Here is a 14792-nt window from a genome sequence, read left to right on the forward strand (position 1 = left end):
AAATTTTTGAAATAGATCCAAAAGTCAGAACTGACAAACTCTGTCATGGGTATTTCCACTTTCCGATTTCACTAACATTGGTCACAGGCAATGTCATGCGGGTGCTGCTAGTGAATTTATAAAAATACTCAAAGATCAATACCGTAGGTCGATACCAGATTGAAAGTAATGAATTAAATATCTTTAATTAAATCAAAACATAAATAATCACCTTTTATGTTTACATTAAAAACAAATATGCCATGATTTTAAATATCAAATGCTTAAAAAATATTCAAAACACTATTTTAATTAAACAGAAAATATTACATGTTTTGTTGTATTTTAAAAACAAATTAAACCAATTATTCATTAAAAACTACCTTGTTATATGTTTGATTTTAACATTAGGTGGAGCCATCAGCATGCTTTACGGGAGTCTTCACGATGAAGTTCACCAACAAAATGCATACCTGAAAGTACAAAGAGAGAAAAGAAAATTAAACATTTGGAACCAATAAGTTTTTTTAAAAATTAATAAACATCTGTTCACTAATAAAAATTAATAACTTTTAAAAAAGAGTTATAAAGTTCATATAAATCTGTGAATTAATTAAGTGCCACTCTAGCACTATTTATATAATCACAATGGTTACTTATTATTTTGCCCAGTGTTTTATTTCCTTAAAATACAAGAAAAAAAGACTAATCACAACATGATGATATTAAAACACTTTTTCTGCTCAGGGAATTTTTAATAGAATGCAAAATTCCTACTCCTATACGAAATCTAGATTATCGTGATATCTATAATATGATATGCATTATATCATGCAAAACTGAAATTTGAGTCATGTTTTCACATTTTATTTTCAATCACAATATAATTTATAGTAAAATAATAATTTAAAAAAAAACTTGGTGGAAAAATTCCAAAGCGAGAATAAAAATAAGAATCTCTTCTACCTTAAACTTTTTTTTTTTTTTTTTTTTTTGCTAATAAACAGTAGTATTGGGCTTATGTACCATGATTTAACTTGGAAATTCACTTTAAAAAAGTAGTGGGTGGAAGTTGTCACAATGAAAGTTTCCAGCATTCTTCTTAATAAAAAGCTAATTTACCCTAATTTTATTTAAAATTTTGAATCTTTGGCAAAGTCGTGAATGCCATGAGTGGTCAGAGATTTTTATTTCAGGGTCCCCCACGGAGAATTACGTAAACGTTTTGTGATTCGCAGCACAGTGAAGAAAACCAAATAAGTATAACATTCTTTATTATTTATTTACTGGCCGAATGAAATCAAGAGTAACAGGCAACTACCATTTTAGTAACAAGATCAGATGCCAAATTTCATTTATTAAAGCTGTTACGTTCTTACGTTATTGTGTTTATATGCAAGAAAATGTAAAATCTAAGGATTAACCAATTGTCACCCTCGACGGATTCGATTCAAAATTTAATAACGATGTAAGCTTTAGATGCCAAAATTGTGTACCAAAGTACATTTCTCTAAGTGGGCGTGTTTTGAATTATTCTCTATATGCGTCCGAAAAGACATATCTATAGAATGTCAATCATTAATTAGATTTGGTTCAAAACGTTATATGGATCAAAACTTAAGACGCTAAATCTATATGTAGAATTTTATTCATTTTAACTTAGTTCGTTTTGTAGGTATGGTTTTCATCTTTTCTAGGACAGGTAGACAGACTTTCTAACAGACTTAAGGGATTTCACTTAAAATTTTGCAAATGTGATGCAAAAGCCAAATTTTATCCTTCTAGCTTAACCCATTTTTGTGTTATCGTGTTTTTTAAATACAAAGTTTCTATTTTTTTCCCGCATACGAGAAAGTAAAATGTCAATTTAAATACACTTCCAGAAGAATAAAACAAAAAAGTTAAAGAAAATTGGAAGAAGGTATTATTTTTAACAAATCGGTGTTGGGGGAGGGGCGGGGGTTAAACGCTTGATAAAGCATAATTTGACTTTTTTTTTTCCCTTACAGATGATTTGTCTTTTTCCGATTTATTTATTTATTTAATAACTAAAACAATAACATAACGTTTAGCAAGAATTCCGAATGTAAAAATAGAATTCAATATGAAGCAGATTTTTTAAAAAGAGGCTCACAGTTAAAGTTTTAATATACAGTTATTAAAATTTCAAAAAAATAGACATTTTTTTTACAAAATGAACATTGATTATCATCGAGGATTTTCTGCACACAGCTTTAAATATCTCAACAACCTCGACTAAATTTAGCAAAGGAAAAGAAAGAAAGAAAAAAAAATCAATTTTTGTGTGCGTGTATTCCTGCCATTTCCCTTGTCAAAATTGAGAAAACCTTTCAACGTGCGTAAATATGAATAATGTGTTAAGCGAAAGCTAAACATTCTCATTATCCACTTTAAAGTTAAGAGACTCCCTCTTGTGATGACTTATTTCTGTTCCGAAGCGAGATGGCTGGCCAAGAGAGTGTGGGCTCTAGTTTCGTGAAAATGTTACTCTTGGAAAAAGAAAAATAAGTGATTTTTTTTTCTTTTTCAATAATAGTTTTTGAATAATGTGTATGTATGACTCCGAGACACCAAAACAAAATATTATTTATATTTGTTAAGAATAATTTGAAAAATATTATTAAAAAAAACACCACTGAGTATCAAAATAATTACAGTCTCTTCGATTAACATAATTATATTTTCATTAATAATATAAATTACACTTAGTAAAAAGATGACCCAGTGACACTTATAATTTTCTAACATTGCTAACTCCGAAAAGATGCTATTTTTTACTTAAAGTCAATTCCTATATTCGGAATATTATCCGCCGTATTATAACTATTATTTTTACTTCTATTCATTTAATTATTTTATAATAAGGTTTTTAAACAACTGAAAGACGTAATTCTATGCCGAGTTATATAGATATTCATAATCTGTTTTTAATATAAAAGTATCATTATAATATTTGTAAGTAAATGTTGAAAAATATAATTAAAACCAGTCAATAACTATTCCACATTTAATATTTTTATCTATTATTTTTATTTAATTTCCTCTCATTATTTTCCCCTTTTTGAAATTGTGACGAAATTTTTAAGATAAAAAAAACCCTCTGACTAAAATGGGATTGAGTCGGATCAAGACGAATACAATTTATTAAAAAAGCACTTCTAAATTCTAGTTCATCAATAATCAATCTATCCTTAAATTGCATCTGACCTAATTTGACAAAAGCTTTTCCATTTACTATAACATTACGAACTCATGGATTTTGTGATCACAGATTTGTCTTCCTTGATTCTTTCTCCGTGAAGGGTAGAAAAAATTCAGCAACTCCAATTAAAATTCTTTTAACGAAGCTAAAACCGAAAACTAAAGAATGGAGCATAGAAATTTAGTTCTTAAAAGAAGAATATTTTATATTTAATTATACTGTAAAATTAAATAAAACGTCGCTATGACAACTTCCGAAATCCCATATTTTTCGATGCGGCAATAACATTAATATAAACGAGATTCATCCATTTTAGCTAAAATCCCAGTTATTCCGCTAATTAAGACGATAATCCACGGTCCAGACTTTAATAACTACAGAACAATAAGTTAAACTTACTATTTCGAAATTTATTTTTCCTAGAACAGTATTAATTTCATTTAGTAGAACTTTAATTTGGTAATTTTCTGGCCTCATTTCTAACGTCTACAGAGAGTAATATATTAGAAATTTTTTGGAATTCTTGTTAATATATTTACTAAACTGAATGAATTCAAATAACAGTAATAAAAACTAGCCGCCTTAGGCTACCAGTTTCTTTGTCTAGATAACTTATATTTTTTTAGGCTATTAAAGGATTAATATGGAATATTATTTGATATTGTTACTTGATGCGACCGAAAAACATGAATTTAAATTGAATCAGTTTATTGCAAATTTATATTGAATATATATTTTATAATTGAATCCCCTTATAACATCTCAAAAAAGATGTTGTGTCAAATTAAATGAAAAATTATTATTAAAAGTGAGGAGGAAAATTATACAGAATTCAAATTAAAATCATAAAAAAATAATGTTTTGAGTCCTAAAAAATAATTGTTTTGAAAATTACGAGTATCAATTTCCATAGGAAAGTTACAGCAATTCATTATTTGGCGTCGGCCAGGCCTATTTTTATTTTCGATTAAACTTTCTATTTCTTGATTTCTTTTATATTTCCTTTCCTCTGACTGAATGGAACTGGACTGAGGCCTCTTTTAGTCTTTTAGGCATACAACCCCCAACAAACTTCTCCAGAAAATTTCTAATAACATTTTGCATTTCCATTAATTAGCTAAACGAAGAATTAAATCAAGTAATGCTGTAAATACGTTCAATAAAGCAGTTTGAAATATTTGTATGACACTTTGACTGTTGCCATACGACAGTAAGTAACAAGAGCGATTTCTGTGTCACGTATTTAAGTTTATATATATGGATAGATAGATAATAAATGCTTAAACCATTATTACGACAGATAAATACGAGATTGACGATTTTAAGGGCACAATCTTTCGAATAAGTCTTTACTTCATAATTACAATTCAGCTAAGCACATGGTTACATTATGCATCATAACAGTAAACGATAGCGACAAAATTGGATAGAAAACAGGGAACACTAATTCAACAAACTGCGAACATCTTCCTCTAATATAATTAGCAAGACGCACTCGCTTTCTCCTTCGTTCTCACAGACCAATCATACTGTCACATCATTTATCCAGTCTTTGTGAAAGTGATATAGTGTCTGAAATGTTTTACAGACACTAAATCCCGTAAGTCGAGCTAGTGACGGTCAGCAGTCGCACGGTCAGGATTATCTATAATACTCAATGTCATTAACCATTGCCTTCATCTAAATGAAACACTTATAACAGACGTCCTTTGTTATTGCTTGTCTCATCCAGTGTCTCTTTCTTTTCTCTGAGCTGTTTCATACACTCTTTACTTTCAATTAGCAGTTGAGAAGAAAAAAAAATTCGAATTTTTATTCGAAACAGCTCATTAAGTTATTCTTATGCTTACTTATTTTGAATATTGTTATGAATCTTACGAATTCAATTGATGTACGTAGTTTCTAGCAATGCAAGCCTTTTACTTTCGATATCTTTGTAAGTGAGAATAACTTTATTATATGATATTGATGAACATTATATTTGCTTTAATATTACGTTGATTAAAGAATTACTGCTATATATAAATCAGCTACAAAATGAAATGATCTGTTGTCTGCATAACAAAGCACTGTTGACATCATCAATAAGATTCGAATCCACTGCATTTTACCATCATATCAAATTTATAATACAGTGATTGCTTTCGCTTAATTAATGCTTTGTTCTGAAAGTATGTAAGGGCTATTAAAGACAAACTAATAATTATGAATCCTGATCAGATGATGAGGTGGATCGTGAGTCAGTATCTTAAGTGAATCCAACACTGATTCGAGGACATCTTATTCACGATATCAAATTTCATATGGATGGGTGACCTTCGGTGAAGTTAAATCTCTGAAATATGATCATATGACCTAAAACATGAGGCAACAAGGCCCGTACCCAAAATACCGAAATGCATATCCTGATCATTCAAATGCTCATATCAATGCACCACCCAGTCATATCCCTATTATGTGTGACACAGTGTAATAGATCAATATAAAAAATCTGTAATAAAATAGACATTATAGCCATTAATAGCATCTTAATGAAAAAAATTAATTCCAAATTAAAGACTGCAATATAGAAATGTTCACCACTCATTTTAAAAATGTACAATATTTTTTTCATAACTGTAACCATGCATAAACATGTAAACGCAACTTTTTAAAACATTCTTTTAACTCCATTGACAGCTGAGCACTGCAAAAGTCTGAAAACGGAGGCAATGCGTGAAGCTAAAAGGATATCCATGTCAAAGCGATGTTGTTATGACTAATAAGGAATGCTTAAGAACAGTAGCAAACAATATTTAACGACCTGTAAATGCCAGCAGCGGTTCGCAAGGCTACGATTCGGTGACTTTTCTTTGAAAGATTAACCCCGATTTTAACCCAAAACAGAACCAGAAGATGTAGAATGAGAAATTATTCAAGGAGATATTCAAGCTTAGCGAGAGCTTATCGACACAGATTTTCATGCTTTTAAGTCCGTCGTTCAGGTACATCTTTATCGGAAAAGCAAACACAGCTGATAATGATATATCATATGCTTGTCTCCACAAAATCTGATTCAATACAAAGCGAAAAGATTTTACACTGTTGCCACGTCAGAATTCTCCATCATTTGATAAAGAAAAATGAATAATATGCAAAAAATAAAAATTATAATGATCAAAGTTAATTACTAACATGAAAGCAAAGAAAAAATTATCAGGTAAAGGGTAGTTTAGAATGCCGATGAATGATTAATGACATTGCGTTTTCTTACTTTACATCACGTTTTAAAACCGAAATAACTATCTTTTAAATGAAATTCAGGTTTAAAAATGTTAATCATCTTGCTTGTTATATTATTGCAAGGAACAAAACTTTTTTTTTAAAAGTTAAATTATTATAAGACACAGTTAATGACACACATGCCACAGGTAATTATTTTGCCCAGTATCAAGCGAACTAACGAACTCCTGCAGACGATAATTTTCTCATCTTGGCTTTTTTAACATATAAAATTACAAATTGAATAGATTCTCGGCAAGAATAATTAAATCACTGATGATAATTTACACAACGACAGGATAATTTTAGTAATATTAAGTTCATTAAAACTACACGCATCACATTTATTAGCATATATTTTATGACGAAGAAAAGATTATTTCTTAGATGGAGGAAAAAAATTATGCTTTATCAGCATAAAAAGATCTGGAATGGGAAAACAAAACAAAACAAAAACCTCGAAATATTAACAAAGAATGCTAACGTTACAACAAGAATTACTCATACATTTGCATTAAAAACGTAGAAGCGAACACAGATTTTTCGACCAAAATTATAATAGCACATTTTCGCTGGAATACAAGTATATATTCTAAATTACAGAAATTTATTCAAAAAAAATACTTTCATTGATATCTTTACAGGGAAATATTTAATCAAAATTTTGTAGTTAAGTGATAGGTTTTTATGTTTCATTCACATCGTCATTTATTTATTTCTTATTCATTTTTTCTTCATTCCAATACGAGATGTTGGCGGATCTCCACGTTTTAGACCTCTCTGAGTTCGGCAAACACATCCTTGACATTGTCTCTGTGACAAGGATGACTTAAAAACACTTTGAGCTAGACGGATGAGATTTGTTATGCTGTTTCAATACTACTTTTGCAGATTTTTATCAAATTTTTGCATAAAATCAGTCGAAGGGAAGTCTGTCTATCAGGTTGGTCGAATATAAATTAGCACGATAACTACAAAACGAAGAGAACTAGATAGGTAAGATTCGGTACACAGATCTGGCAGACATCAGTCGAATTTGCAACCAAATCCAATGAAAGGTTTCATTGTCTATTGGTCTTTTTTTTAGAAATATATAAACGCGATAGCTCAAAAATGGAATTATTTAAATACATCAAATTAGGTCAGAATTTTGTGATTACAAATGCAGTTTTGTGCCGAATCTTTGTTTCAATCGGTTATTAAAAACATCCAAATTCAATTTTCGGATACTATTCAAGGCATGCCAGGGATTAATCGCCAAATAACTCGCCAAGGATGGGTACGTAGATTCAGTAAAAATGCTACATTCACGCTAAAGATTAATATTTCATAACTATTGTGCGCTAATGTCATGTAAGATGTCCTCTGACATGAGAAGGCAAATGATAAAGTCAGGGCAAATAATAAAATTGGTAAAATTTCAATCGTTTCAATAAGTACTAAATTTTATAAGTACGAATTTTAAAAAGCCTTATGAAGAACAATGGTAACTCCTTCTCCACCCTTTCTGTTTTTCCATTCTCATATATCATAAAAAAAAATAAAAATCATTAACTAATTAAGAATCCTTTTTAAACTGCTGGTCTTAAGTGAAAAGCGTTCCAAACTGACACTAATGGAGAAGCTCCTCAACAAATCATTTTTTTTTTTTTTTTTTTTTTAATTTCACGTCATTTACCAGATCAAAACAGACGACGCGTGAGAAGCAAGTCGGTCCTTAACTTCTTGACACATCTGTGTTGACTCAGTACTACTAATCTACTATCTTCCATTTCGATACCGAGAAAACAAAAGAAACAAATGGCCGAGGCATTGCACTTGCGGCTCACCGCAACACTATCAAAGAGGGTCCTCGCGTGGGTACCAAGGCAAAATCATCGTTTCAAGGTCGAGGCACCTTTCCAGCCTCGCGTTCCCTGGCTGTCATTTACACCGAGGGCCGTAGGCAGAGTGACGCGGCATGACGACGCTTTTTAAATGTCCTGGATGCCTTGTTTTTGTTAGGCCTTTCATTAACTCCATAAAAGAGTTGGGGAATGCTGACATGCACAGTTAGTGTTACCGAAGAGAGACCTCCGCTGCTTAATGGACTGTGACAAAACGCTGGCATCTTTTCTTATCTTCCCGAATTTTGGACGACTTCCACTTTTCTTTTTGGATCATAAAATATCGAACCTCTTAAGAGTGTAGGACGTATTTAAGAGAAGTCGACAATACATTGAACCGCATTTAAAGACTCACCCACCTTTTTCAAATAAAACTAAAAACGCCTTGTTTTCGGTTTTCCTTTATTCTTTTTTTCGTTTCCCAGCCATTACTTTATTTGGTGCCTACAACTGGCGAAAGTATTTTTTGATTCAGAAAGAGAGAAAAAAAAATAATAAGACAAAGGCAATATTCATCAATTCAAAAGATGAGTTGATTCCATAAAGTTTTCGAAATTTACAGGAAAGAGCTACCATACTAGAGTCTCGCATGGAGCTGATTTTTGAAATACGATAAGGCTCTGAATTGAAAATTTATCTTTCGTTTTTACTCGGAAAATTTCTTTAAAATCAAGTAGTCTGATTTAATAGGTGAAAATGTATTACTAAATCCAACCCATTTTCTGTTTTTTCCACTTCTTTTTGGTGATTAAAATTATATAAAATAATAAAAATAAATATAAAAACATTTTTTAACAAAAAATTCTAAAAACAAATAAATTATAAAATTATATGAACAACATAATTCACCTAGAATACAAAACTTTTATATAATTTAAAATCATAATCCAATACATTTATTGAAATAAATGCTTAAATACAGTGCCCTTTTCAAGGTAGAAGGGTTAAAAGTTGCCAATCTGGAATCAATGCATACGATTTGCAATTTGCAATTGCATAATATTATAAAAGGTAATTTAAAGAAAGTTTACAGGGTTTAGTCAATGAAAATATCTTTCAGATATAGTCAAGCATTTAAGTAGTAATTGCCGTTACAAGAAAAAATAATTAAAGCACAAAAGTAGTTTTGTCAAAATTGAAACATAGACATAAAATTTTCCTAATATCACTATTATACGGGATATTCAAATATTTTTTTCTGTTAATGTCATATCACAAATTGATAGCAACTGATTGAAAAAAGAAAACTTACTATCCACTATATAATGAGAAAGGCAAACAACTGGTGTTTAATTACAGGCGTGCAACAAAATAACTTGGATATAATAGTAATAAAATCGATAGAAATAAAATTAATTGCCTAGAAATATATATTTAAAAAGAAAATTCCTCGGATTGTTCCAATTTTTACGACAGACAAATATTAGATCAATTATAATAATAGTAAAAAGGACAATGGCGTCAATTATTAAAAACTTTCATAAATTACAGCATTTTGTACTCAAACTCTTAACTGATTTTCCATGACTTAATTCTTTAAATGAATGTCCATTTCAGAGTTACATAATAAATAAAATCGTAGTTTTAGACAGATTTTAGAAGCACCGATATTTTATAACGTATTAGGCATAAAGGATTATCGATTACAACAATATAAAGCTCGATTTTTCCAGTAGAATTAATGTGCAACATGCCTGGCGTATTTTTGATGGAATCGAATTTTAATCATGACTGAAATTTAAAGAATCATCATGATGTCAGTAACTTTATCGGCACATAGTTTCAACCACTCTGCAAAGAGGATGAAGTACCCACCAAAAATAGGGTTAGTAAGGACAGATATTGGAAAAATGTATGCAAATATATTGTTTGGGACCAGACCTGATCTGAATAATTGGGGGGGGGGGAATGGCTATTTTTTACGCTTGAATGAAACGAAATTTCCCTATACTGTATTCATTTAATGACAACAATAATATCATCGTTTAAAACGTGTATACTTACATATTGTATTAAACTATCACTGCTTGCACAGATCACTCAGAATCATCTGCTTTATAGTCTTTTGCTCAAAAAGATTTTGTTTGCTACTGTACATACTATTCGAAAATATTAAAAATAAAAAAATAAGTTATTAATTGCTTATTTTAAAATGTATCACCTTACTATCCTAAATTAATAGCCTACCATTATCTTATAAACTGGGACGGTCATAAATCTTTAAAAGACAACGTTGTAAATTTTATTCTAATCTTGAAGTTAGCCAGAAAATTCAGAAATAATTCCCACATAAAACGATAAGATATTAATTCCAGTAGACGTGGGTGCATTTATACATAAATTAAAAAAAAAAAAAAAGAACTACCATCAAGTTATCGTCCTTTACCCACGCACTTAAATGAGCTCAATGAACGGAGAAACAAAAACTTTTCAAATATGTACTTGAAAAGGTTTTTTAACTTTCAGTGTTTACTTTACATCAAAATTCATTTAATATGTTTACTTACTCAAATAAATTTTCTAGACGATACAAATTACTTTTCTTTTTCCGCTCAGTAAAGTGCTTTTCGTTCTTATGTTTTCTGAGCGGCATTTATAAATTGTTGCAACAATTAAGGCGAATCGACCACCAAAATTTTCTGTTAGAAATGGATTTCATCAGTTGGTTCAATAATATGTTCATATTTCACATCAATAATATGTTCATATTTCACACGAGGTAAAATGAATGACATTTCAAGGTGATTTAAAAACGTCAATGTTAGCATCTTAAATTTCTAGAATCAAAGGTAATGTTATACGATTCTTGTGTCGCAGTGTTTTGTTTTATGCATGAGGAGAAAAATCAGTGGCAGTGGTGGTCCCCATACTCCAAAATTTCCTCGCATACTCTCTAAAAAAAGAGTTAATCTTCGCTATTTCCTCTAAGGCCAGAGAATAAGCAGTCATGATTGAAGTAAGAATTATCTAAACATTTAATAGTAAAATAGATTAACTGGATTTGAATGCCAAAATAACATCAGTGAATTATTATAAATAAAATCTCGAGTTACGGAAATAAGATGAAAGACATACGTAAAAGTAAGAAACAGAAAATTAAAAATGGCCACAACAACTTGAACAGATAAAGCGGGGGAATTTTTCAACAGGTCCTCAACTTTACTAACAAAATTAATAGAAGCGCGGTTTGAGAGGAATTCGGTTTCGAGTCTTCCGATGGCGAAGTCGCATCCAAATACGAGAAATGAGAACTGTCCCTTCTAAACTTTTCGCGATTAAATGGATTTATTTTACAGGGTTGTTCATAGACTTATTACATTGAGAAATGCAATACTGATTCCATAGTAATACTTTCATCGCACTGTCTAATGATTTCGTAATCGTTATAAAGATTTTTAAAATGCTTCCCGGAAATCGCATCATTTTTATTTGTTTAAAATATTACACAAGTAGACATCAAGGGACACACTAAATTACTATAAAATTCATACTGCAAGATCAAAACTTATTAAACAAAAGAAAGAAAAAAATATTACAAATTATCCAAAACTGACTGGATAGTTTAAACAATGATTGAGAGAGACGCTAAGAAGAATATAAACCAGCGGAAGTGATGAAGGTTATGAAAGCCAAGAGTGCTCAGATTTTCATTTTTAGAGTCTCGCACGTACAAGAGTTAGCGTTTCATAATGCAGTGGGGGGGGGGGAAATCGAGTATGCATTTTAGATGGCTTTTTATCAATAGACTGAAAACGAAGTTCTACACAATTACAAGATCACTTACAAACTTCGGTTTTACCAAATCATTATCTTTTTGAACTATCAAGTTCACATGGATATAAAAGAATCGCTGGACACGTTGAGAATTTGAAACGGATCAATACTTTAGATGATAAAATTGTGTGGCAAATTTTACTTATTTAGTTCTTTGCATTTTTAGTTAAAAGTGCTAACTTGCATCTGAATAAACAGGCAAGCATTACATGCATGATATCGCTCAAAATTGAATAGGAATCAACACATTTGTACAAATTTTCATCTGTCTGTCTTAAAGCGTTTTAGAGCTATCATACTCACAGAGAGGCTTATTACTAAAAATGTGTTTCTCGAATTCGGGAAGGTCAGAAACGTAGAGATTTGCCAAAATCTCGAATTCGAAATCTTTGAAGATCACAATACTTTTATCTTTGTATACTTCTATCTAGGGATGAGATTGGAGTCTCCGGCGTAGATCAGAGCATGCGTAGGAGAAAGCAGAGGCTATTATAAAGAGCGCCATCCAATTGATTAATAATGTTGAATTCCTCGAGCACAGAAGGGCCATTCACTCCGATGTGTACTGTGAGACACTCCGAAGACTAAGCAGGTCCATCAAGAACAAAAGACCGGGGCTACTCACGAAGGGTGTGATTCTGCTCCATGATAACGCGCGTCCACACGTCTCCAGGGTCACACACGCGGAACTGGCCAAGTTCAAGAGGGAGCAACTCGACCATCCGCCCTACAACCCAGACATGTCCCCCTGCGATTTTCATTGTTTGGTCTCCTGAAAAAACATCTGAAAGGGAAGTGTTTCAACTCGGACGGCGAACTCAAGGACGCTGTGAAGGACTGGGTCTCGTCACGGCCACAAGAATTCTGGGAACAAGGAATCCTTCGGCTCGTTAATCAATGGGATCGTTGTGCTCAGGCCTTTGAAGAAAGTCTTCATTTATACCCAAAGCGTCGTTTTGTACCTTTTCATTTGAACATCCCTTGTACATATCCACCAAACTAATACTGGAAATTGAAACCATAGTTAGAACGATCGTTATATGAAACGTTGAAGAGTATGTAAAGAAATAAAACAAAAGCAACAATATATAAAATCTCGAACATCGGTCACAAATACATAAAGAAAATAATATGGATAGATGGATAGATAAAAATAAAATGAGCTGACATACTCAGAAAACTAGAATGCTTGTAAGCAATTTTTAAAATGTATGTCAAAGTCAAGATCGGACGATTATTTTACAGCATATGCTTTTTGTAGACAAAGCCAAAATGAAAAGCAGATTACAGAGCTAAAACTCCAAAACAACAGAAAATTACAAAAGAAAATGTCATCACAGGCTGGATGTCTTTATTTTTGATGACAATGAAAATTATTTCGCACAAAAAAAGCGAACTTAGAAAACCATGTCATCCTATTTCATTTCAATAAAAGAAGAAAAGTAAGAGAAAAACAACAGGATTTTGTTTCCTGTAATATTATTGGAATGATTCAGTCAACACGAGCAAATTCGTGTAAAGATGATCCGAAAAATGTGACATTCTCGGAAACATCCATGGAACTAATACAATTTCAAAGGAAATTCAATAACGATATAAAATTAACACGTGTCTTTATGGCATTCGCCTTCCCTTTGTGAATGAAATTTCGTTCATTTGAGCTCAAAACATATTTTATAATTTAGATTTAATATTTTTTAAATATTATTTCAGTCCTTTTTTAAATGCGAAAATTGCACTAATAGCTTTCTTTAGTGTTTAACAAGATTTCACTAACAATATTATTACTTTTCCGAATACGAAGTATTGTAATCTTAAAAAAATTCGAACACCGAGATTTTGACGAATCGCTACGTTTCAAACCTCCTTTAATCCAACACAATTTTGGAATGGTTTGCCTATCGCTCTATGAATGGGATAGTCCGAAAACAGTTTGAGCTAAACATATGGAATTTTGTACGAGTTCTTTATACCAAGTGTGCGAATTTCTATCAAAATCTGACAGAAATACATTCATGGGAAGTCTGTCTGTCAAAGACCAAGTGAGCACCACAACTAAAAGAAGTGAAGCGCTAGATGGATAAAATTTGGATGACAGTTTTAACATCTGAAGTGCAGATCCGTATCAAAATATAAACCAAATTCATCCAGGTGACCGTCTGTCAGTATTCTCGCATACATGCAAAGAAGATAACTCAAAATCACTAATACAGAAAAATGAAATTTGGAGAGCAAACCTATAACTGAGATTGTAGCTCTTAGTAGAATTTTGGTTTTAATAGGTCGATACAAAAATGCATCCAAAATTCATTCTTTGGATTTTTTCCCCCATCTGTACCATAAAGCACAAAACGCTCATGTGCGAAATTGATTTGACAGTAAAAGTCTGAGTACTTGCGGATTTCATGGACTTATTTAAGGTCCACAACTTTATAATGAGAAAAGATTAAAAAAAAAAAAAAAAAAAAAAAAAACCTTTATGCAAGAAATTCGGGGCGACCATTCCTCTATTCTAATATATAAAGTTAATAGTAATTAAATAACAGCATTGTGTTATAAACATATATATTCCTGAATAAGAAATATTTGGCGAAAGCGCATGCATGCACACACGTTATGAAATCATGAAAATCAACCAAATCTTTCTTTAACTCAACCAGCTTGACCCA

At 31.2% G+C, this 14792-nt stretch overlaps 1 protein-coding gene across 2 annotated transcripts in view; it reads right to left on the reverse strand.

The window, feature by feature from the left end:
* The window catches only part of LOC129962716 (rho GTPase-activating protein 32-like), a 147327-nt gene that overhangs the window by 56793 nt on the left and 75742 nt on the right, over positions 1-14792 (reverse strand). For both annotated transcript variants that reach the window (XM_056076653.1, XM_056076654.1), the window contains exon 3: positions 363-452. In XM_056076653.1, the coding sequence (XP_055932628.1) occupies positions 363-406 (44 nt within the window). In that variant the 5' untranslated portion in view covers positions 407-452. The remainder of the gene's footprint in view (positions 1-362; positions 453-14792) is intronic.

Source organism: Argiope bruennichi, chromosome 3, assembly GCF_947563725.1.
Source record: "Argiope bruennichi chromosome 3, qqArgBrue1.1, whole genome shotgun sequence".
NCBI classification, from domain to species: Eukaryota; Metazoa; Arthropoda; class Arachnida; order Araneae; family Araneidae; genus Argiope; species Argiope bruennichi.